The 26,257-nt window shown below is 40.7% G+C and overlaps 2 protein-coding genes across 5 annotated transcripts in view; both read left to right on the top strand.

Moving 5' to 3' along the window:
• TMEM45A (transmembrane protein 45A) overlaps positions 1-8,230 on the top strand; it is a 101,552-nt gene extending 93,322 nt beyond the window's left edge. For 3 of the 4 annotated variants that reach the window (XM_073804334.1, XM_033855896.2, XM_033855895.2), the window contains one exon: positions 7,801-8,230. In XM_073804334.1, the coding sequence (XP_073660435.1) occupies positions 7,801-7,894 (94 nt within the window). In that variant the 3' untranslated portion in view covers positions 7,895-8,230. Of the gene's footprint in view, positions 1-7,244 lie in introns of all 4 variants that reach the window. The other variant, XM_033855900.2, reaches the window with a different exon arrangement.
• Positions 8,231-16,532: 8,302 nt separating this feature from the next.
• ADGRG7 (adhesion G protein-coupled receptor G7) overlaps positions 16,533-26,257 on the top strand; it is a 90,321-nt gene continuing 80,596 nt past the window's right edge. Inside the window, 2 exon segments of the mRNA XM_019923208.3 lie at positions 16,533-16,577; positions 21,981-22,168. Coding sequence (XP_019778767.2) covers positions 16,533-16,577; positions 21,981-22,168 — 233 coding nt within the window.

Below are 26,257 nucleotides of genomic sequence, written 5' to 3'. Positions count from 1 at the left end.
ACCAAATTCATTGATGAGCTCTAGTAGTTTTCTGGTAGCATCTTTGGGAAAGCCCTGCGGAAAGTAGGCATAGAGGGAACTTTCCTCAACATAATAAAGTCCATATATGACAAACCCACAGCCAACATTGTCCTCAATGGTGAAAAGCTGAAAGCATTTCCACTAAGGTCAGGAAGAAGACAAGGTTGCCCACTCTCACCACTCTTATTCAACATAGTTTTGGAAGTTTTAGCCACAGCAATCAGAGAAGAAAAGGAAATAAAAGAAATGCAAATCGGAAAAGAAGAAGTAAAGCTGTCATTGTTTTCAGTTGACATGATACTATACATGGAGGATCCCAAAGATGCTATTTGCCTATTTTTAAATTGGATTTTTTTTGTTGTGGTGGTTATTGGGTTGTCTGAGTTCTTTATATATTTTGGATATTAACCTTTTATCAGGTATGATTTAGGAATATCTTCTCCCGTCAGAAAGTTTCCTTTTTATTTTGTTGATGTTTTCCTTCACTGTGCAGAATTTTCTAGTTGGTGTAATCCTATTTGTTTAGGTTTGCTTCTACTGCCTTTGGAGTCAGATCCCCAAAATTTCACCAAGAGTGATGTCAAGGAGCTTACCACCCATGTTTTCTTCTCAGATTTTTATTTTTATTCCTATTTTATTTTATTTTTAATCTTACAGTCAAGACTTTAATCCATTTTGAGTTAATTTTTGTGTATGGTGTAAGATAGTGGTCCAGTTTCATTCTTTTGTGTGTGGATGTCCAGTTTTCCCAGCACCATTTTTGAAGAGACTAGCCTTTCCCCATTTTGTGTTCTTGCTTCCTTTATCACAAATTAATGGACCATATATGTGTGTTATTTTTAGGCTCTTTACTCTGTGCCATTGATCTATGGGTCTGTTTTTATGCCAATATCATACTGTTTTGATTTTACAGCTCTGTAGTATAGTCTGAAATCAGAGTGTATGATGCTTTAAGCTTTGTTCTTCTTTTTCAAGAGTGCTTTGGCTATTCAGGATCTTTTGTGATTCCATACAAATTTTAGGATTGTTTGTTCTATTTCTGTGAGAAATGCCTTTGGAATTTGGTAGGGATTGCATTGAATCTGCAGATTTTTTTGGGTAATATGGACATTTTAACAGTATTAATTCTTCCAATTCATAAGCATGGAATATCTTTCCATTTATTTTTGTCTTCTTCAGTTACTTTCATCAGTGTCTTACAGTTTTCAGTGTATAGGTCTTTCATCTCCTTGGTTACATTTGTTCATAGATATTTTATTCTTTTCGATGCCATTGTTAATGGGATGTTTTTTCTTTCTCTTTCTGATAGTTCATTGTTAGTGTATAAAAGTGCAACATGTTTGCATATTGATTTTGTACCCTGCAACTTTACTAAATTTATTTATTAGTTCTAACAGTTTTTTGTTGGTGTCTTTAGGGTTTTCTATACATAGTATTATGTCATCTGCAAATAGTGACAGTTTTACTTCTTCCTTTTCAATTTGGATGCCTCTTTTTTTTTTCTTGCCTAAATACTCTGGCTAGGACTTATAATATTATTTTGACTAAAAGTGGTGAGAGTGTTTTGGTCCTGATTTTAAGGGAAAAACTTTCATGATTTCGTCACTGAGTATGATGTTACCTGTAAGCATGTAATATATGGCCTTTATTATGTTAAGGTACATTCTTTTTATATCCACTTGTTGAGAGTTTTTATCACAAATGATGTTGAATTTTGTCAGATGCTTTTTATGCATCTATTGAGATAATCATATGATTTTAATCCTTCTTTTTGTTAATGTGACATATCACATTGATTGATTTGTGGTTGTTGAACCATCCTTGCATCCCTGGAATAAATTCCACTTGATCAGGGTGTATGATCCTTTTAACGTATTCTTGAGTTCAGTTTGCTAATATTTTGTTGAAGATTTTTGTACCTATGTTCATCAGTGATATTGGTCTGTAATTTTCTTTTTTATGTGTGATGTCTTTGTGTGATTTTGGTATCAGGGTAATGTTGGCCTTGTGAAGTGAGTTTGGGAGCATTCCCTCCTCTTCAGTTTTTTGGAAGAGTTTGAGAAGGATAGGTATTAAATCTTTTTTGAATATTTGGTACACTTTACCAGTGAAGCCATCTGGTCCTGGACTTTTCTTTGTTGGGAGTTTTTTGATTACTGTTTTAGTCTCCTCACTAGTAATTAGTCTATTCAGATTTTCTATTTCTTGATGATTCAGTCTTAGAAGATTGTATGTTTCTAGGAATTTATCCATTACTTCCAGGTTATTCAATTTGTTGGTGTATAATAGTTCATAGTAGTCTCTTTTGGTAAATTGTAATTTCTCCTCTTTTATTTCTGATTTTATTTATTTCAGCCTTCTCTCTGTTTCTCTTAGTGAGTCTAGCTAAAGTTTTGTCTATTTTGTTTATCTTTTCAAAGAACCATCTCCTTGTTTCATCAATCTTTTCTGTTTGTCTTTTAGTCTCTATTTCATTTATTTCTGCTCTGTTCTTTATTATTTCCTTCCTTTTAGTAACTTTGGGCTTTGTTTACTCTTCTTTCTTTAGTTCCCTTAGGTGTAAAATTTAGGTTGTTTATTTGAGATTTTTCTTATTTCTTGAGGTAGGCCTGTATTGCTATAAACTTCCATCTTAGAACTGCTTTTGTTGCATTGCATAGATTTTGGTATGTTGTATTTCCATTTTCACTTGTCTCCAGGTATTTTTATTTATTTATTTTTTATTTATTTATTTTTGCGTTACGCGGGCCTCTCACTGTTGCAGCCTCTCCCGTTGCGGAGCACAGGCTCCGGACGTGCAGGCTCAGCGGCCATGGCTCACGGGCCCAGCCGCTCCGCGGCATGTGAGACCCTTCTGGACCAGGGCTTGAACCCATGTCCCCTGCATCGGCAGGCGGACTCCCAACCACTGCGCCACCAGGGAAGCCCTCTCCAGGTATTTTTAAATTTCTCCTTTAATTTCTAACACTGGTGCTAGCAGGTTAGAAAGCGACTGCAAAAATGGTGACTGCTAGTGCTGGTGCTAACAAAATAGATGGGGCAGAAAGCAAAAATGGTACCTGCCAGTGCTTCCATTCCTGGAGAGAGTCCTAACAGATTTCTCCCTTGCTGGCAGATGCTTTAAAATTAACAAATGTATCACATTCACATATGGTCTAGGCGCTTTTCAAACTGTGGCTTTTGTGCTGGATTGCCAGGTGGGTGAGTCTGCATGCAGGACCTTTAAGAGTGGAATCTCCATTCCTTACAGCCCTTTGGTTTTTCTGGACGTCAGCCCTGTTGGTTTTCAAAGCCAGATGTTTTGGGGGCTCATCTCACCAGTGCAAGTCCCAAGTGTTGGGATGACTGATGTAGGGCACAAATTCTTGCTCCTCAGGGAAAAGCTCTGTATCTTTGAGATCCCTTCCGATTGTGGGTCTCCACACCAGGGGTGGGGTTTTCGGTGAGACTGTGTCTCTGCCTCTTTTACCCATCTCAGTGTGGACCTCTTGTCCTTTGCTGTGGAGGAGCTGTTTGGCTAGTTTTCAGGTATTTTTTTTTTTATAGGGAATTGTTCCTTAAATAGCTGTAGATTTGCTGTGTCCATGGGAGGAGGTGAATTCAGGACCTTCTTGGCTGCTCTCTTGAACCACCTCCCCCACCCACCCTTGTTCTTTTTATTATTCTTCTCGTTCTTGTTCTCCTCCTTCTTCTGTATCAAAAAATGTATAATGTGTAGACCCTATGGGGAGAGAGAGACAATTTAAATACAGTACAATAAATGGAAACAGTGTAAGAACAAAGCACTATTGGAGCCCAGAGGAGGCCTCCTCACAATTGAGAATTAAGCTGCAGCTTGAAGGATGAGTAGGAGTAGAAAGGAGTGAACATGGTTCCTTATTATTTCCATTAGCATGATAGCTAATGCCAAACCAGAGTTGGCCTGGCTGATCCCAACTACTAATCATGCAGACTCCAATCCTTCAGACTTTAGCACTGATTGAAATGTTGTATATCTGCAGCCTTCGTTATACAGCCATGAGCTATGTGTGGTTATTGAGCACTTGACATGGGCCTAGTGCCACACTAAGTTTAATTAATTTAAATATCCATATATGCATAGTGACTACCATATTGGATTGTACACATCTAGCAGGTGCTCTAGATCCCTAAATTACAGTAGCTGGTTCTAGGCCCAGTGGGGTCTCAGCTTCTGCCCCAGCTAGCTTTCTAGTCCTCTCTGTAGACATTTGCCCAGGTTACCTCTCCTGCTCTGTGCTTCTTTGAGCTTCACTGCTATAGGAGCTTTGGCGCTGTGTCTCTGCATAAGGAAACTATTTCCTTGTCTAGCTCCAAAATGTCTCTGGTAGGCTTTGGGTCAGCCCACTTTGATCTGTAGTTACTCCTTCTAGGGGTCTAAGTGCTATGGGTGCTGGGAAATTCTACTTTCTCATTGACTGATTTCTATTAGTCCTATTCATTTCCCTCAAAGCACGTTCATGGGCTGGTAGTTTAGGCTCGCTCAGCCATTGAGTGAAACTTGGCTTCTTCCTCCGCTGTTTTAGGCTGACTTCTGGGCCTCATCTCCTTAGGGGCTGGGCAGCTTCCAAGAATAATGCCGGCATTCAAGGAGACCCTCTACCCCATGTCAGTTCCCTTCCAGAGCCAAAAGAAGGCTATTGTCTCTTCCTGTTTCAAAAACCTTCAGACCCCTAATGAATCTCTTATCCACCTATAGTTTTCTAGAAACCAGAAACTCCATGTTTACTTTTTCAACTGCCTCTCCTTCCCCAGCACCTTTCACTTTTTGACCATGTAGTTGCCTCTACCTGGCATATCCAAATTAAATGCTCATCTCTTCTCTGAAAACTTCTGTGATTGTTCTAGCCTTTGCTTATCTCCCTTCATGAGTGTTTACAGTACTTTAGTCTCTACCACACATCTTAACAATTGTGATCTATCTTGTGATATTTACTATTAGCTCATGTTAGTCTTACCTGCTAACTTGATTGTGTCACCTGGAAGAAAAGACCTTTTTCATATTTCTCACAGCTCTTGGCATACTGTCAAACATATAGTAGGTACTCAAGACACTTATTTGCTGTTTTAACAGATCTGTTTCAGAAATACTCGGAAATAGGGTTCAACATGATTTCCAAACATGATTGTTTGGAAATCATGTTTTATATGCTTTTAAGTTTTGCTCTCATACTGCTTTTGAAATATAAAAACAAGAACTTGTGTTCTGATATATTTTGATATAAACTTAAGCAGTAGCTTAAAGAATATCACGAAGATTGAATACTGACTTTCAGTGAGGTCATATGCAGGATAATTCAGGTGGATTGTAGTGGATTGTAATTCAGTCACAGGTGATGGGTTTTGAGGACATTCTATCCGCATTTATTTGACAAAGCACAAAGATCACCAAGGAACCAAAACTGGGTTATGGAACTACTGCCCCCGAAATCTCTGAAAAATGAAGCTGTACTTCCCAGCTCTCCAGAATCACGGTTTAAAGATTGCTTCATCTGGTCCCATGCCTGCAGTTCTCATCATGACAGCTCATAGGAGAGACCTGTCTGTTGGGAAATCTTATTATGTGTTTTACTGTATTTCATATTTAAACACCACTGTGGTACAGAACTATTTTAAAAGCCCCTCTGAATGGACAGAGAAATATTACCCATTTTCAGGTTGGTTTTCCAAGCAAATGATTCTTGTGAGCCATTTTGAAGAACAAAATAGAAATGACCAAATTCCAGGCATATGGTAGTTTGCTTTCTGGATGTTTGATTTCCAGATTGACTCTGGAAGTATACCCAAAGTCTCAGCTCTGCTCTTGTATTAACTGAAGAGAACATATGGGAGCAAAAGCCCAGACACACCCTGACTTTAGTTCTCTGGACTTGCATCATTCCAGGAACTAGCAGTTATTTGCACTTCCTCTTTATTACTCCATCCCTCAATCTGTCCCCAGTAGCCATTTCTGCATGTGCCAATACCAAGGGCTTCAGGGTGCAGATAGAGCCTGAATTTGCCTTAGCTTGGTGGTTTGTAACAACAGCAGATGAAACCCAGAGAGGAGGAGTGGGGAAGTGCAGGAGTCACTAGGGTCTGTGTTAACAGTTAATTTGTAATCAGTAGCCAGTTCTTTGCTTTATTTTCCACAAGAGTCATCAGGAATGAACGAAATGAATGAATTAACTAATTAATCCCTTTCAGTTAGCACATATTCAGGTTGTGCAATGTGGAGATAACTGTGTGGCTTTAAAAAATGACACATTGGGACTTCCCTGGTGGTCCAGTGGCTAAGACTCCATGCTTCCAATTCAGGGGGCCCGGGCTGGATCTCAGGTCAGGGAACTAGATCCTGCATGCTGCAACTAAAGATCCCACATGCTGCAACTAAAGATCCTGCATGCTGCAATGAAGACCCCACGTGCCGCAATTAAGACCCAGCACAGCCAAATAACTAAATAAATATTTTAAAAAAATGACACACTGTCCCAGTCATCAACTTACTTAACACTATTAGCCTTTCGTGAGAACAGTGCCTTGAAGAGTTGAGGACATTGGGAACGATGTCAATGGTCAACTAATTATCGAGGCAAATGATTTTGAATACTTTTTCTTGACTCTTGCCAAGTCAATAGTTGTTACTGATACTGCTCAGTTGTTGTATGTTGGAGGAATTAATGCTGAGTTGGAAGTGACTGAAGAATTACCTCTGAGGAGGTGAGTGATATGAACTCCTGGCAGATTGCTCCACAGCCCACTGAATCATCAAATATGTCATGAGCCACTATTGTGTACCAGACATTGTTCTAGACTCTGGCAGAGTTAGGGCAGTAAATAAGATGAAGTCTCTGCTCCTAGGAAGTTCATACTCTAGTGGGATCCAGAGCACAAGTAAAAGCACTGTATATTGAGAGGGGTGGGCCAGACCTTCATTGGAAGAAGAAAGGCAGAAAACAAGTGTAAAGCTACAGATAGGCTGGTGACGTTTTTCATAAAACGGGAATGATTTTGATGATTTGGTTTATCAGTTTGTTTGCATATCCCTGTGTATTTCTGGAAGTTAACTATGTTTTATTGACATGGTCGCGGCACAATGTCTTCACAAATACCATGCACAGGAAAAGCTTTGCCTAGTTCTTATTACATCAGAGAAAGTGAGTTCCTGCCACTAAGAAGCTTCACATCTTCCAATGTCAAAAATTGTAATTCCTTCTGACCTACAGATTCTCTTAATCTATGAAAACAGTTACAAGAATGGAGGTCACTTCTTTCAACTTCTTAATTCATCATGGAGCATCACATGCGGTTGAGCACCCTGTGGCCAGCACAAAAGCACTCCTCTGAAGACATGAATAGAGGCTGCAGTACAGACCAGACTTGACGTGGGGCTCAACATGGGGCAGGAGATGCCTTCATGCACTTCCTTCCTAGGAGAGGGCTCCTTTTTGGACCACACAGCTGAGCTTGGTTTCATCTGGGATTACTACAGACCAGAGATTCTCTTGCTTGTTTTAGAAATGATTAAAGTTATAAATTTTGAATATGATGCAGACAATCATATTACACATTTAAGAGCTTTATGGTATCTGTTTGCTTATATGCTGCTTTAATCTACACAATATTTGCAGGTGGCTCCAAAGCCAAATAAAAGTGATTTGCTTTCTAGGGGTGCCTCTTCCATCTGCACAGATAATGTGGAGTTTGCTGTATTATAGATACATATAGTTTTGGGTTTTAATTTTAAACAGCATAATACGAGATGACTTTCATTCTCCTCAGGTTGGTTAAATCTCGATTTAAGAGGTTCTGCCCCTCAGAAGTTGGACTCCTGAAAAATGCTGAACGAGAACAAGAATCAGAAGAAGAGATGTGACTTTGGGCATCCAGTCTTTCTAGTTGAAATTTCTCTTTTTTTAAATTTTATTATTTTTAATCATAGTTTTGCCTTTTCACCTTTTGTTTGGAGAACAACTGGTTGAGAATGATTCTTGGTGTCATGGTATTTGGGGCTTGGAATGGCTCTCCCCAGGTCATCTAAAGTGTGATGCCTACACTGAAAAATATTGTTTTATTTGCCTTATAGATATATATGCTCAGGGTTCCTGGGCTTACTACCATTTGTAACTCATTATAGATGGAATTTCACTTGTTTATCTTGTTGCTGCAATGAGAAATAAATGAATGCATGGACCTTCGTTCAAACACCTCAGATCTTTGTTTTTGTTATTCAACTGCACCCCACCTTTATGTCATGAAGAAGACGCTGTGTGACACTGAAATTCCTTTTTGTGAGAAATCTCTTTCTGTAGCACCTGCGTTCTCCCCTGGGAAAAGCAAGCCGGAAGTCATCCTATGATGTACTCTCTCAGAGAAGATAAAAGGGCTGATCCACGGTTACAGAAGGGCACATGGTTGGTAAAGCCATGAAAATTTGGGAAAGGAGAGTCGTGATGTTATCCAAAGAGTAAAAAAATCATCACAGCGTAGTATGGCCACCATGCCCTCTGCTCTGCGAAAATAATTGAAGGGTTAAAACAAGGAAAATCCTTTAATGGAATACCTAGGTAAAAAGTCAGAGCCCTTCTCTCATTGGTGGACTAAGTAACCTCCAATGGAGAGTCAGGAAATCTTTTCTCATTCTGGCTTTACTATTCACCAGCCTCTAGGGTTTTAACATTTACCATGGCCTTCTCTCTGATGTTAGGGAATTGAATTGGATGAATCAATTTCCAGCTGTCACATTTTATGAATCTAGGGTCTCTGAGACAAAATCGAAGTTAATTTAGTACCATATTAGTCAGAAAGGCCAGTCTCTGCTGTGACAGGAAAGAAAAGGAGTACTGCAGGAGTCTGTGATGGTTGACTTGAATATGAAGGAAAAGAGGCAGTGTAGCGGGTAGCTGGAGGTGTCACATGGGCAATTAAAACCTGAAGCTCCCTGGCTTTCCAGAAGCACTGACAAATCCAGGAAGCTGCCCCAGTCTGGTCTTATCACATGACACTGAAGAGGGAGGTGAGTGGATTCTTTAGGCCAATGAATTGGATACATTTCTTTTTTTTAATGTAAGGGTTGAAAAGAGCAGATGTGGGTGCCTACATGTTTATCTTGAACAATGCAATCAATAGACCTTAATACATTTCTGGCATATGAAATGCCCACATGCCGTGGTCCCCAGGTGATCATGGCATTCTGCGCCATGTGTGTCCTGTATTTTAGGGTTCTTTTCCTTAGCCCAGCAAGTTTCTATGATTTTGACAAGTTTGTATTTCAGAAGAGTGAGCTGTCAACTGCAGGTTACGTGAAAACGGCATTGCTGGTATCTAGGCCTGAGCAGGAACTCTAGGAATAATTAGCATGAACCAGATTAAGACTGGAATTTTGAAAACTGTAAGTGTAAATATACTAGCAGTCTTTATGAGAGAGCAGAAATGTCCATTCCTGCAGTCTCTGCACACAGAGAACACAAGTGAGATGCAACCCAGTGAGTTCTCAGAGGAGGAACTTCTGGTTCAGGTCCAAGTCCATAGTTTGGGGCTATCTTCTAGTCCCTGAAATGAGCAATAAATTGAGCATGATTATTATAATTTTATGGAAGCCTTCACCAAGGAAGGGATGGAGGAAGGGTGCCCTCCCTTACTTTTGCTTGTATTTTATCTCAAATCTTCCAAAAACCTGGGGTCTCAATTCCTGAGTTTTTGCCAAACCCCTTCATGGGTATCCCATGCTTGATTTGCCATAACCAAGGTAAAGAGACTCTTTTTTTTTTTTTTTTTTGCGGTACGCGGGCGTCTCACTGCTGTGGCCTCTCCCGCTGCGGAGCATAGGCTCCGGACGCGCAGGCTCAGCGGCCATGGCTCACGGGCCCAGCCGCTCCGCGGCATGTGGGATCTTCCTGGACCGGGGCACGAACCCGCGTCCCCTGCATCGGCAGGTGGACTCTCAACCACTGCGCCACCAGGGAAGCCCAAAGAGACTCTTTAAAAAGACTCAACGCAATATAACCATGGCTGTTAATGTGATAATACCTCTTCAGTGATTTCTGTGATCTCTAACTGCCTTTGCTTGGGAAACTGCAGCCTCTGATGGCACTACCAGCTCATTGTTGAAGTGGGAGATCAGGTTATGACCGTCTTGGTGTCCTCCTCATCATCTTGTCACTTTAGGGCTCATTAATCAAGGTTGTATTGATTGTATGTTGGATGTGGATTAATAATGTGGTTTAGGAGTCACCGGGGCTACAGGAACAGTGAAAATAAAAGCTGAGAAGTGACAAGTTCTTCCCAGTACATGGAGTCAATAAATTAAAAAGCATGAAAGAAAAGTCTGTATACATGGAGAATAGATCCAGAAATTCTATATTCTTTCTAATGTGAATTCCAGATGGGAAGATTGAGAGAATAGAGGACATGCGTGAAATAATAGAAAAGAATTTCCCCTAAATAAATAGCAGTGAAGGGAGATTTTTGCTTTAAGCTTAGAGAGGTGCTTCAAGAGATGTGCAGTGAATAGAGTGATTGGGTTTCTGGACCAAACTGGTAAAAATGAAAAAATATAAGCCATTCTTATACCTTTACGTTCATGTGATGAATATTATTATTCTATTTTTAAGTCTAGCAAATTTTAACACTCAGTTTTAAGGAGACTTTAATGTTTGGGGCACAGCTTTAAACTTAGATAATTAGATTTCCCTTTAAACTTCTTCACTATATTTATGAATTAAATATTTTTTGTATTCTTAAGTACTTCAATTAACCAACAAATCTTCTCAAGTTGTTATTATTACAAATCTAATTTCTTAAACTTATAAATGTGGTGAAACTTAAGTTTTCTTAAATATTCCAATACTGTATAAACTTAGTGAGATTTCAACTGAAACTCGCAAGTGTAAATTTGTTAGTCAATTGCACACTTATAAATTGAACTTACAAGACTAATCTGCATAGATGAAATTATAATATTTGTAAAATTATAAATACCTAAAATGCTACACATGCATCATTCCTTAAGGCACAAATATCAACATTATGATTTTGATGCTCTTAAACATTTCTGTACTTAGCTCGAGTCTTTCCATGTTAAAATAGGCTTACTGTTAAGGAAATGATTTGTTTATGACAGACAATGTCAGGGAACACCTAGTCTGCTTGTTGAGATATTGGACCCAGATGTTGAATGGGACAGGATTCTTGGCAGTGACCCTAATGGCATGTGCTGAATGCAGTTACTTATAGTCACTACGTCAAACCCTCCACACAGGCTGTCTCCCAGTCTTGCACAGCACAGGGAAGGTGCCTTCCCCAGCTGGAGTCATACTTAAAATTGCCTGTCTTTTCTGCCTACTCATGAAAACCTGCCATCCCCACCCAGGCTGTCATGTCATTTGATGGGATTTCATTATTCTTTAGCTCTTAAGATATTAACTATATTTCCTTCTAAGAGTAAAACTTTCTGAACTTGAGGTAGTATTGCCCATTTTTCCCATATATTTCCTATCTGATGAGACTGCTTCCTTTTTACAGATGTTAAGACGATAGCCTAATGAATTCTAGGTCACTCTCTTTTAAAGATAATTCAACAGCTCTGAGCTGGGCTGTCAGTATTTCTGAGCCTTTAACTCTTTAAAGCAGGGACAACACAGCTGTGTTCAGTGCTGGTGTGAGTTTTGGGAGGAATTGATATGATTAATGCAAAAGGTTAGAATGGAGGCAAGAAAGTGCCTCTTACCTGCTTCCTCTCATGATCTTGAGCTGTTCTGCCTGTTTTCAAGTGTCCTAAAGGGAGGGTTAAAGATCTTTACTAAGAAGCTGGGGATGGAGCCCAATATAATCCCCCACTTGATAACTGGTGTCTGAAGCCAAAATACATACAGGCTCTAAAATGCAGAAAGAAGCCCAGCCACGTAATCAAGGGGCTTAGCAATTGAGGTTGGAACAACTCTCTCATCTGCTCAGAAACTGACTCAGGTTCCCTTGGCCTCTCAGATCAATTCTAAATTGACTAGCAACTGCACCTGAATAAAATAAAATCACTTTGAGTGTATTTCAATGTAGAGTTATACTCTCATATTGTCTAACATAACCCCTGTACCAATCATGCTGACTGCTCCCTGTTCCCTAAAACTTGTTTATTTTAATTTCCATGTCTAAGTTGTATTAACCACACTCTCTTCCCTCCTCCTCTTTGCAGCCTAAGTTCTGGAGATTCTTTAAGGCCCAGTTCAAAGCTTTTCTTTTCTGCTGCTTCATACCACACCTTCCTGTTTAGAAATTCCTAAACAGGAGCCCAGAGAGCGGATCATATGCTATTCAGTCCTCTAATTATCTCTGCACATACATGCTTCCTTCTTACTATATTATAATCTCCTAAAGGCAACCACACTTTTTTCGTCTCTATTGTAGCGCCTAAGAAATCCTTCTCAACCTGTAGCATTGAAAGGTGAGCTAGAGTGGAAAGGAGAGAGAAAATTCAAAGGAAGATATCATTTAGAGAAAATAGGTCCTCAGAGGTTGTCTATGGGTGAAGACTCAGACCAGAGTTTGTGACTTGTCTAAGATCATGCTGTCAATTAGTGGCCAAGCCCGGGATGGGGTAGATCAATAAATCTCCTGACCCTGGGGCTGGGGGTGGGTGAGGGAGAGAGATGGCTCTTTCCACTTCAGAGGCTACATGACTGCACGGTGAATGGCTCAGTTCTTTCTTAAAGGGACCTGCCTTATTCTTAAGACCCTCTGTCCCCCAGCCCTGCTTTCCACACAAATGTTCCATTCAGAGGAAAAGACTTTGGCTTCTGTTTGAATATCTCTGGTGATTTGATTCTGGTCAGAAATTGTCTTAGTCAGTTTGGGATGCCATAATAGAACACCGTAAGCTGGGTAGCTTAAACGACAAATGTTTATTTCTCACAATTCTGGAGTCTGGAAGATCTGGTGTCTGATAAAGGCCCACGTCCTGGTGGGAGAAATAGATTATCTCTCTCCAGTCTCTGTTTTATAAAGGCATTAAGCCCATCATGAAGGCTCCACCCTGATGACCTAATTGCCTCCCAAAGACCTCACCTCCAAATATACCATCACGCTGGAGATTAGAGTTTCAACACATGAATTTTGGAGGTACACAAACATTTGGCCCATAGCAAAAATCCAGGAGAGGAATCGCCAGGACAGGGATGACCAGGACACTCTATTCTTCCCAGCTGATACCTTTGCCACTCCCCACCCCCCTGAGAAATGTGTCTACGTTTATTTCATATCTGATATGCCCACATTATGGGTGAATGGCAGAGTACTGAAGTTACTGTGTAATAGGCTTAACAGCAGAAAAAAACAATAGTAATGATGCTACCCTCTAGTGGCAAAGCATGGAAACACAATGCATAAGCCAAAGTACCAGGTTCACATCTCAAAAGAAGCTTCCTTAACCCAAAATCAGACCACAAGCATTGTTAGAGGAAGAATTTGGGTTATTTAAAAATATCTTAGATTTTAATTTATTAGTACTCTAACCCATTATGATGGGTTGAATTGTGTCTCCCCAAGTTCGTATGTTGAAGTCCTAACCTCCAATACCTCAGAATGTGACCTTAGGTGGAAATAGGGCTGTTGTAGACATAATTAATTAAGATGAGGTCATACTGGAGTAGGGTGGGCCCCAATCCAGTACGGCTTGCGTTCTTAATAAAAAGAGGAAATTTTGACAAAGATACACACATAGGGAGAATGCCATGTGAATAGGAAGGCACAGACCAGGGTGATATGTCTACAAGTCAAGAAATGCCAAAGATGCCAGCAAACCACCGGAAGCTAGGAGAGAGGGTTAGAACAGATTCTTCTCCAGCACCTTCAGAGGGAGGGAGCATGACCCCACCAATAACTTGATCTTGGACTTCAAAGCTTCCAGAACTGTGAGACAATACATTTCTCAGTTAAGCCACTCAGTTTATTGGTACTTTGTTACAGCAGCCATAGAAAACTAATACATTCATTACTCTAACAATAACTTTAAGTTTAATGTTTTAGACTTCAAAATAAGGCATGTATTTGAACTGTAAAATGGCATGCTGAAGGTTATATGGAAATGCCAGTGATGAAGATATTATCTCTAAGTTTTATTAGCAACCATAAAACGTGTTGTCTTTATTGAGAAGCTGCTGACAACCTGGTTTGGTTACACATTTATGCTCTTTCCACTTCAGAGGCTTTATGGCCCGCTCAGGTTGGCAAGTTTCCTTAACTTTTTTTGTCCAACATTCCTCAGGAAGGTAGAGTTTACACTTATAGAGTAAATCATTTATGAACTAGTAACTTCTGCTCCCGTTGCGGAGCACAGGCTCCGGACGCGCAGGCTCAGAGGCCATGGATCACGGGCCCAGCTGCTCCGCGGCATGTGGGATCTTCCCAGACCGGGTCACGAACCCGTGTCCCCTGCATCGGCAGGTGGACTCTCAACCACTGCGCCACCAGGGAAGCCCGCTCTAACTTTTTATATGCTTGCTCTCTAGCTAGGTAACAAACTCCTTGAGTATCATATAATATTATTAAGCTTTCTGGGGATTACGGTCCTTATCTAGAAAATGCATGGTGTTTATTACAAGATGCCCCCTGTATTAGCCAACGTTCTCCAGAAACAAAACCAATAAGATATATATAGAGATAGATAGATAGATAGATAGATAGGTAGGTAGATAGATAGATAGATAGAGAGAGTTGATTTATAATGTTGTGTTAGTTTCAGGTATACAGCAAGGTGATTCAGTTATACATACATATATTATTTCTTTACATTCTCTTCTACTATAGGTTATTACAAGATATTGAGTACAGTTCCCTGTGCTATACAGTAGGTCCTTGTTGGTTATCTATTTTATATGTAGTAATGCATATATTTTAATCCCAAACTCCTAATTTATCCCATATATATATATGTAACTTATACATTTTAAAGAACTGACTCATTGTGGAGGTTGTCAAGCCCAAAATCTGCAGGGTGTGCTCCAAAGCTTTTCAGAAGGCTGGCTGGGAAGGCAGGCTGGAAAGAGTTGATGCTGCAGTTTGAGTTCAAAGGCAGTCTGCTGGCAGAATTCCCTCTTCAGTGGAGTCAGTGTTTTTATATTAAGGCTTTCAACTGGTTGGATGAGGGTAATCCACTTTACTCAAAGTCTACAGATGAAAACATTAATCTCATCTCAAAGATACCTTCACAGAAACATCTAGAATAATGTTTGACCAATAACAGGGTGCCAGGGTCTAGCTTAGTTGACACATAACATTAAACTTCATAGCCCCCAGTGAATTCTGCCTCCTTGAATTTGTGCCTTTTTGTAGCTCCCTCCAACATTGAATCTGGACAGGCCTTATGATTTTCTTTGACCAGTGGAATGTGCTAAGGGCATAATGTAGCAAATTATGGTCTTAGACTTTAAGAGGCCTTTCAGCTTACACCGTTGCCATCTTAGAACCCAGCCTGAATGTGAAGGAGGCAAGGCTATTCTGTTGGGAAATCTTCAAGGAGGAGGAGGTCATTGAGAAGCACAGACCATGAGGTAGAGAGAGGTCCAGTCAACTTGGCCTTTCTGGTCACCTCAGCTGAGATCCCAGACATGTGAGAAAGGCCATCTTGGATCCTTGAAGCTCCTGTCAAACTTCCAGATGACTTGGCTAAATGATCATGTGGAGAAAAGCCGTCGCTGCTGAGTCCTGCCCAAATTACCTGGTTATGAGCAAATAAATGGTGGTTGTGTTTTCAATCACGAAGCTTTAGAGTGGCCTATTATACAAAAATAGATAACTGATGTCTGTGCCCATGATTTCTGTAAAATAATTATACTAAATGGAGAGATTTAGGATCTAGAATATTTTCTTGTTAAGGTATAAATCATAGTGCTTTTTGATGAAGGACATTGAAAATATCAACTCATCTTGCCTCAGCTAAGCTTAAGATTTCATATTACTATTTTCAGAAGGACTAGTGTTACATGGGACTAGTATTTCTTGGCTGAAGCTCTTGTCTAGTTGCTATAAATTCTGGATTTGCCTTTCACCTGAATCAGGGTTTCTAGAAGGAAAAGAATAAAATCAAACTATTTCCCACACTATGTTTCTTAACCTAACCCACAATGGACCATTTCTATCTTCTTTCAATCCTGACCACGTACCTGTGCCCATTAGCTCAGATATGGGGGGTGAAAAAGAGGAGAAAACAGGAAAAGAAATATAAAAGGAACAAGTCAGAATAGATGAAGAGAGAAATCGAGGTTCTCTGGAGCAAGATGCAAAAGTAAATTTAAAACTAAGAAAGAATTTGAGGGTTCCTTTTCTTTCATCTTCTGGGGCATGGAGAGATGAGCTCAGGGTTACATTAAACAGAGTCCAGCATCTTGCACACGTACCTGAATTTCGTAGGCAACAAACTTCTACTAGTGTTAAGCAGTTACTTCCTTCTATGTATCCATCAGCCCTTGAGATCCCATCTGGAACATCTTGCTCTGGGCAGTGTAGGAGGCACCTGAAGAACAATGGCGTACAGAGCAGAGGAAAACCAGAAGGCACAAGGAAGAAAGGTGAGTGACTTGGTAACTTCCTCTTGGCCCAGAAAAACTTTTTTGGATACCTTTCTTCCTGTCCTCCATTGACCGCCAGGTAGAAACAGAGGATGGTAGGGTTGTGTATATATACAAACAGGTGAGTTCAAGGGTTTCTCTGTTAGCAGGGGCTCAGACTCTTCACTAATTAAGGGGTAGCTAATGCCACTGGGAGGCTTTCCAATGGAGAAACTCAGAGGCTCATCTCTAAGGTATAACAGGTGGGGAAGTTGAGGCTGGACTTGGTCATCAATGCCATGGGAAGTAAGGTAAGCAGGTTTCTGTGTACTTAACTCTCTGATGGGAGTCACAGTCCAGATGGTAGGGAAATAAAAAGAATTTCAGAACTTCTTGACACTTCTGGGTATAAACTCATTAAAATCTGTTTAAATTGGGGCTTCCCTGGTGGCGCAGTGGTTGAGAGTCCGCCTGCTGATGCAGGGGACACGGGTTCGTGCCCCGGTCCGGGAAGATCCCACATGCTGCAGAGCAGCTGGGCCCGTGAGCCATGGCCACTGAGCCTGCCCATCCGGAGCCTGTGCTCCGCAACGGGAGAGGCCACAACAGTGAGAGGCCGCGTACCGCCAAAAAAAAAAAAAAAAAAAAAAAAAATCTGTTTAAATAAATGAATAAGATAAAACAGAATGGTAGTTTCATATGTGACAAAAATACAGGCTCCTTATGAATTTTAGCATACTTATTTGAATATCTGGCAATCTTTAAAGCCATGAGATTTCCCATAAGCATTAACAAAGGAATGTCCTATTACATGAAAAAGCCATTTAATCTCTTGCCATTTGCTAATTTACTGCAAAGCATTCACTCCCTTTGGGAGAATTACCCTAAAGGGTAATTCTCACCAAATGTCTGTGGGCATCATGTTGGGGGACTAATTAAAACACAGATTGTGGGGCCCCACCCACAGAGTTTCAGATTCAGTAGGTTTCCTGTTTTATTTAATGGATTATAGTATTTTATAAGCATCATTTATTTTGATGCTCAAATTGTCCCCCATTTGGTAGTGGGGGGGTCACTTCATGCTGGAGGCTGTGTCCATTTAATATGTACCCGTCATTCCTTGAACGCTTTTTTGCTTTCTGGTATAAGATACTCTAGGCTCATCTTGGAGTTTCCCTGCCCCAGTCTTGGAATTAGCCATTTTCCCAAGAAGCCATATTCCTTTTAGTGGAAAATTGTTTTTAGATCAGAATCTGAGCTTTAGGTGTGCTTATTGCTAATGGGGTATAAATACTTCCAGGCCCTATGAGTGGCTAGAGCTAGACAATATATGTATGTAAATGCGTTATTTATTTCATAAATATGCAACATATACATTTTTGTGTATTAACATACCTTGCACCTATGTTTACTTCTATACTATTTATATATAAAATATATTTATTGAATATATATTGAAATATATATTATTAAAATATATTTAAAATCCATGAGTTTGTATTGATATATACATCCAATTCCAATTCAATGCTATAGTTTTTTTTAAGACACAATGGAAATTATTTAGGTCAAGTATTAGAAATAAAAAGTAATATCGGGCTTCCCTGGTGGCGCAGTGGTTGGGGGTCTGCCTGCTGATGCAGGGGACGTGGGTTTGTGTCCCGGTCCGGGAGGATCCCACATGCTGCGGAGGGGCTGGGCCCGTGGGCCATGGCCGCTGAGCCTGCGCGTCCGGAGCCTGTGCTCCGTAGTGGGAGAGGCCACAGCAGTGAGAGGCCCGCGTAGCGCAAAAAAAAAAAGTAATATCATACACCTTCTTTGAAACACTTGTCTTTGTTGTAGTCAAAAGTTTTCCTCTTTTGGATAAGAAGCTCAGGACTGCATTTACGCATTTTTCTGACAGCCACTTTCCCTGCAGGATATTGCTTCTTTCAGAATTGATTGCATGTAACTTTGTTTCTTTCTCCACATTTCTGATTACTTGTTTTGAAATTCTTATGGAAGTCAAGTTTCTCCCTTTCCACAGTTGTAACTCCCTTTTAGAGTAAGGAACTTGGCTCTGATTATTCTTAAATGTTTAGCTGTTTGATCATGCAGTATGTAACCAATCTTTGATCTTCACCCCCACCTCCACCCACGTGTGGACACCCTTCTCTTCCTGCCTGGGGTATGACTCCCTATTCCAGGCTGCTACCCCATGTGGATACCCTTCTCACTAACTATGGCTCTGACTTCCCACACCAACCAGTCCACCCATGAAGATGTCTTCCTGACCCCTCTCGGTCTCTGAAGGACTGCCCTCCTCTCTCTGCTGTAGCTTTGATTTCCCACATGGGGCTATCTCTCACCTGGACACGTTCCTCACCCCTTGCTTCTGAAGCCTTATGCCAGGCTGCCTCTCCCCATCACATGGATGCCTTATTCACCCTGCTTGGGGTCTGACATCTCATGCCAGGCTCTCCCCCGCCTTTTGCCCTCCCCCATTATGGATCCCCTCCTTACCCTGCTGGATTCTAAATCTGCGCTGGGCTTCCTCAACTATGACTTTAGGACTGAAATTTTCAGGAACAAAAGGCCTCAGATAGGTTGTTTAAAATATGAAGAAACAGAGATTCAAAGGTTATGTAGCTTGTCCTGGGTCACAGAGCAAATGAGACAAAGTCAGTACAAATCCAGGCCTCCCTGAGTGTAAGCTATGTGAGAGCAGGGACCTTGCCTCTCTTGTTCACTATTTTATCCCCAGCATGTAGCGTGACGTCTGCATGAGTAGAATGAATGAATAAATGAATTATTCCCTGTTTAGTTCTTTTCCTTTCCTTCTTTGTCATCTTAATATGTGTGTGTATATAAATTGATGACTTTATATATTTGTCTATAACCAATTGAAATTCATGCTGTTATATAAATGTCAACATCTAAATTTCTGTGCCTAGGGATTTCTTCTGTTTTATGAATTTCTAGAGTTCCTAGCTGGATAGTTGGCCTATAGATAAAGATATGAAAGCACTAAAAAGCTATGGCCACTGTAACATCCCAGAATTCCAGCACTTCTGTCAGGTGTGGAAGAAAAAATGTCTGAGCACCACCAAAGTCAGTTTTCAGTCACCAGTGTACAACCCCTTCAAAATATCTTGGGGCTTCCCTGGTGGCGCAGTGGTTGAGAGTCCGCCTGCCGATGCAGGGGACACAGGTTCGTGCCCCAGTCCGGGAAGATCCCACATGCCGCGGAGCAGCTGGGCCCGTGAGCCATGGCCGCTGAGCCTGTGCGTCCGGAGCCTGTGCTCCACAACGGGAGAGGCCCGCGTACTGCAAAAAAAAAAAAAAAAAAATCTGGAACCCTACACGAGATGAATACCATTACCACATGGCAAACATGAGCCCATGATCAGTGCCTATAGTCATACAGTTCAATTACGACCATTCTGCAGATATTCATGCAAGACAGTGTTTCCAAAGCATATTCCTAAGAATGCTATTTCTGAGAGATTCTCCTCGAGAAGAGGGTTCTGTGGTCAGATAATGCTGGCAACTTGATAATTCACAAGGTGTTTGAACATTGAAAGGCTCTGAGAAATCCTAGAATTGAAGAAAGCTGTTACCTTTATGTCACCTAGTGTCACCCAGATTTCCTTAACCACAGAGCTCCTGTTGAGAGCAATACCACCCAAGTCTCATTTCTTCATTCGTGCAGTGAGTAACAGTATCTGTTCCATGGGGTTATTGTACATATTTATAAATGAGATACAGTTATGTAAAGTGCATAGCATAGTGCTTGGTATTCTTTTTCTTACATTTTCTATTTATTGAAAATTATTCCCTTTATTATTGAAGAAATAATAGATATATTTATTATTGTAATAATTGAAAAAATAATAAAGGCATAAGGTGAAAACTTCAAATCATAAAAGGGGTGTAAAATGAAAAATACATTTCTCATCAGACCCCTCAGATTCCCAAGAGGAATTTTTTTATGTACACTTCCAGACATTTTCTGTACATGTACATGTAGACATATCAGAAACAGATATTTTTTAATCTATTCACAGTAAATGAGATAATGGATTCACCTTCATCTATTTTGTGTTTTGGCAACATTGCCTCTAAGTTCTTCCATTTTGGGATACACTGGTATGTTTTTCTGAAACCCCTGGGTGAGGTAAAGTTTAGAGCCTATGTGTGTGTCCCCTGCAAGCTTTGTTTTGATGAAGTGAGCGTTGTAGAGAACAGGGAAAAATACATAGTTGTTTGGGGGTTGAAAAAATTCAGCTTAAATGTGTCCTCTTCTGTAAAACCTATCTGAATCTACCAGGAACAGAACTCTAACTGCATGCATTCATTCATTCTTGCAGTTGAGAGTGGAGAAGGGGTGGGGAAGAAGAACATGGGCCTCTGGGCAGGAGAGGGTCAGAGCTGCAGCTGCAGAGACACCAGCTGACAGTGACTCAGATGGTGGCTTGGTTTGCTACAGCTGCTGTAACAAAGTACTACAGCTGAGTGGCTTAAACAACAGAAATTTCTTGTTAAGCAGTTCTGGAGATTAGAAGGCCCAAATCAAGGCATTTGGCAGCGTTGGTTCCTTCTGAGGCCTGAGAGGGAAGGATCTGTTCGCATCCTCTTTCTTTGGCTTGTAGACGGCTGTCTTCTCCCCATGTCTCTTCACATCCTCTTCTCTCTATGCATATCTGTGTCCAGATTTCCTCTTTGTATAAGGACATCGGTCATATTGGGTTAGGGACAGCTCTAATGACCTCACTTTGACTTGATTACCTCCTGTAATGACCCTATCTCCAAATAAGGTCATATTCTAGGTACTACTTCACCATATGAATTTTTAGGGGAGCACAGTTCAGCCCATAACAGATGGGCCGTAATGCTGTCTTCAGTGCTTTTCAAAATTCATGTGCCAGTAATGCCCACTCACCAACTGTAGCTGTCAAAGTATGGGCTTCTTAAAGACGTGCAAGTACTGGAATCATGAGTGGACATCACTGTTCGACCTCAGTGGACAGTCTGGAGTGCCTGCTGGTCTACCTCTGCTAGAGCCTCCTAACAAAACACAGGAAGCTGAACCATAGGTGATCCCCAGGTCCACTGCCTTCCTGACTTCTCTTTTTTTTTTTTTTTTTCTTTTTTGTTCCCTTCCCCACTTCCTTGCTCCTCAGGACATTTACACTTTGACCCAGTTAGCTATTCCCTCCCTTTCTCCTTTATCGCCCTGAGTTATCTTCCTTCCGCATAACCCCAATCACTTTTTTCATGTTCTCATTCAGTGAAGGATGAGGAAATTGCAAGCAGACTGTGTACCTTTTATTAGGTGATTTGAACTGCTTCCTGCCTGAGTAACCTCAAAAATCCTAAAAAATGAGGACATCTGACTGCTAGAACCCTGAGAGAAGGAATTATTTTTTTTAGAAGAGTTTTTGATTAAAGTTCTTGGCTCAAGAAGAAAAGCAGCACAGTGGATCTGTGGTTTGGATTCCCCATGGTTCCTGCCATGCGTGTAACCTCAAGGTGCTGGTGGCCACTGTGTGTGGGCTGCTGACCGCCATCATTTGGGGATTGGGCACCTGGAAGAGTGTAATCAGGATCCAGAGAGGTAATGTCATCCTGCTGTGTTTAATTCAGAGCAAGAGAAGGTATTGAGCCTTGGTCCCTGCCACCTGATATACCAGTACCGGAAAGTGCCATGTCTAGGCTGAGACTGCCCACCGTTTATGAACTATAAAAGACAAGGGTCAATTGATGGCTAGCATACGGTTGTATATACATGAATACATGCGTGTAACATGCGTGTGTGTGTGTGTTAAGTGTGCAGGGTGACGAACAACAGTTGAATTGGCCTGTTCATGTTCTTTTAACACCTGACTGAATGAATAGCCGAGTAATAATTTAAATCATTCATAGCACATGTTTGGGCTTGTTTAGCTAAATCCAAGGAAGGAAAATAGTTATGGACACACACACACACACACACACACACACACACACACACACACACACTCACACACACACATTATTAAACATGCAGAATGAAATTTCATTTCAAGAAGAAAGTTTAGGAATGTTTTCATTAGGACTGTAAAAAAAATGATCTTATGTTTTGCACACAAAGTTCCCACTTTTCAGGTGTAGAAAACTAGTTAAAAATTAAGATCATTTAGAAAACAATTTTCCTGGTTAGTCAACTATTTGTTAGTCACCTGCTATGTGGCAGAGCTGAGCCTGAGAAGGGGAGGTGAAGGCGGGCAATGGTGTGTAAACAATGATGTTAAAGGAAAGCCCCAGAAACTCAGAACAGAGATTTTCCATAATACTAATGCTGGTTCCTTTGTGCCATGGGGTTTTCCATAAAGGGATCCGAAACTGGATGTGCTGAGCATTCCCTTTTGTAAAAAAAAAAAAAAGAGACAGAGAGACAGTTTCTAATGAAACTGAGTAAGTAAGGGTAAATAATGCCAGTCAGGAAAGGGCAGGAGAGATGGTCTGCCCCCAGAGAAGGTAACTGCAGAGGACAGAAGGTTGGGGGAGCACAAACCATGCCTGCAAAGATCCACTGTCAAGGACAAAAGGAGTCAAATATGTTGGCTGCAGATGGAGTGGTAGCTGAGAATAGATCTGGTTTTTCCCCAAAGAACATATTTAGAGAATATTATATTAATAGGATTTAGAGAACAAGCAAGAAAAAATTTATCAGAATAAAAGCAGTACAATTTAAACTTGGAGAAAATGTGGTTTTGTTTACTTAAGGTTTGTAGAATAATTTGAGGTTTAAAAAAATTATGAACTATAGGTTTCACCCTATTAAGGCTGCTAAATTTACAAGACCTAATTTAAAGGGTATACTTTTAAGAACCTTCCTTCCTTCCTTCCTTCCTTCCTTCCTTCCTTCCTTCCTTCCTTCCTTCCTTCCTTTCCTCCCTCCCTCCCTCCTTCCTTCCTCCCTTCTTCCCTCCTTTTCTTCCTTTACAAGACATCTACTTTTAAAGGGAAATTTGTGGTGAGTTATAAAGAACACAGGTACGATAGAACCATTAAAACAAGGACCAAAGTACAAAAACACTGTAAGGAAGAGGACACGTTTGGGGATAGAAAGTAAATGAAAATCAAAGGCTAGAAGGAGTTGCTAAAAATAAATACAAAACATATCCCTGGGTTTCCTGAGGGCTAAGGCCCCAAACGTACGATAATAAATAATAAAGAACCCATGTTTAACAATAAAAGCATACCAGCTCCTCAGAAAAGATGAACGTTTCCTTGCTCTGGCTGATTCTTTTTTGAAGTGGCTCTGAGGGACATCCCTCAGTTTTTGGGTAAACCCAGTGGAAAAGGAGGAGGTTTTCAGTACCACCTAAAGAGAAAGATTGAAGGACCGGTATTGTTTGCTGTTACTGTTTTGCTTTGTTCACTGTATTCAGACTTTGTCTTAGTTGGTAAATTCTGGCTTCTCCACTTCACTCCCTACCTCTCCAGTCATTCTCCTCCGCCCCTCCCCATCCCGTCTCGTCCCATGTCATGGAAGTATTGAACGCTCTCACTTTAGTCCCTTTACCTGGGCATAGAGATGAATTGTTTTTAAACTTATTTTTTAAGGGGAGGGTCATGGATATCTCTGAGAAACCGATGAAAACTATGAATGTCTTACTCAGGAAAAATATACATAAATACATACACATAAAATTTGGGGTAAATTAATTTTACTGCCTTCAAAATTTATTTTCAATATAAACAGAATATATATATATCTATGGTTTAGGTTTAACATATTTATATAAACAAGTTATATCTCTCTCGCTTTTATTTTCTATGAAAAAGTAATGGCCTCTGTGTAGAAAAAGTACAAAAAAATTTAAATTCTGCAGTAAGTAAATTTCAATTAGAAGTCGCTGTTGTTTGGCTATAGAGTGAACATCAATGTGGCTATATGTATACTATTTATATGTTTCATTTTTATAAAACGTACTGTTAATTTTTTTTTACTGTATTCTAGGTACTGTGCTAAAAAACTTCACATACCTTCCCTCATTTAATCCTGACAACTGTCTCTGAGGCAGTTATTACTATACCCATGTTACAGTTGCTTGGCTTTCATTTTATTCAATTACATACTCCCCCAAGAGGCAAACTTGATAATAAATCAAACTCATGTGACTGTTCCTGGAGGGCAGGTTGCATTTTGGGGTTTAAGAAAAGTCCAGAGAAGTCTTTCCAAGATGGAGGAAGCTGGGTTTTAGGCAGCTGTACTTTTATTCAATTTTAATCCTGTTGTTGTAAATCTCTGTTCTGTAGCTTTACCCATCTCCCTTCTTGCTTCCTCATATAATCACTCTTTAAATCAAGAAAATAATTCCTATGAAAGGGAAGGAATTTTTTGGAGGAAGAAATTTTGTTTTATAATTGGCTGAGGGGCATGCATTATTTTAACATCAGAATCAGTGATGTTTAAGTTGATGATCCCGTTTTACAAGTCACTTTCTTAAAAGATTCTCTCTTTTTTAAAATTCATCAATTTTTGGTTGCGTTGTGTCTTCATTGCTGTGCGGGCTTTCTCTAGTTGTGACGAGCTGGGGCTACTCTTTTTTTTTTGATATTTCAATTGTTTTATGAATCAGGAAAATAGCGCTTTTTTTTTTCCTGGATTTTTTTAAACATCTTTATTGGAGTATAATTGCTTTACAATGGTGTGTTAGTTTCTGCTTTATAACAAAGTGAATCAGTTATACGTATACGTATATCCCCATATCTCTTCCCTCTTGCGTCTCCCTCCCTCCCAGTCTCCCTATCCCACCCCACTAGGTGGTCACAAAGCACCGAGCTGATCTCCCTGTGCTATGCGGCTGCTTCCCACTAGTTATCTATTTTACGTTTGGTAGTATATATATATGTCCCTACCACTCTCTCACTTTGTCACAGCTTACCCTTCCCCCTCCCCGTGTCCTCAAGTCCATTCTCTAGTAGGTCTGTGTCTTTATTCCCATCTTGCGCCTAGGTCCTTCATGACGAATTTTTGTTGTTGTTTTTGTTGTGGTGGTGCGTGGGCTTCTCATTGTGGTGGCTTCTCTTGTTGCGAGGCACAGGCTCTAGGCGTGTGGGCTTCAGTAGCTGTGGTGCACGGGCTTAGTTGCTCCGCGGCATGTGGGATCTTCCCGGACCAGGGATCGAACCCATGGCGTCTGCGTTGGCAGGTGGATTCTTAACCACTGCGCCACCAGGGAAGTCCTACAAGTCACTTTCTTAAAGTAAGAGACTAGGACCTTGGTTTAGTGAATTTTTCCTTGATTTTCAGGTACTAGATATTTTTACTTGACATTCTGAATTCAATCCCACCCACAGGTTTATTTTTTATTTATATTTTTTCAGTACGCGGGTCTCTCACTGTTGTGGCCTCTTCCGTTGCGGAGCACAGGCTCCGAAGGCGCAGGCTCAGTGGCCGTGGCTCACGGGCCCAGCCGCTCCGTGGCATGTGGGATCCTCCTGGACCGGGGCACGAACCTGTGTCCCCTGCATCGGCAGGCGGACTTTCAACCACTGCGCCACCAGGGAAGCCCACCCACAGGGTTTTGATAACACATGTTACTGAAGAACATCTGGTGTAGAGTGTGTACATGAGAGTTGGGGAAAAATACATGAGTAGGGGAAAAAAAGCCGTGCAGCCAGATTGCCTGGTTCTTACTGTGTAAACTGGAGCAAGTTACTCAACATTT

The sequence above is a fragment of the Tursiops truncatus genome, chromosome 4 (genome assembly GCF_011762595.2).
Source record: "Tursiops truncatus isolate mTurTru1 chromosome 4, mTurTru1.mat.Y, whole genome shotgun sequence".
In the NCBI taxonomy this organism is placed as follows: domain Eukaryota; kingdom Metazoa; phylum Chordata; class Mammalia; order Artiodactyla; family Delphinidae; genus Tursiops; species Tursiops truncatus.
This window is presented reverse-complemented; position numbering and strand designations above follow the sequence as displayed.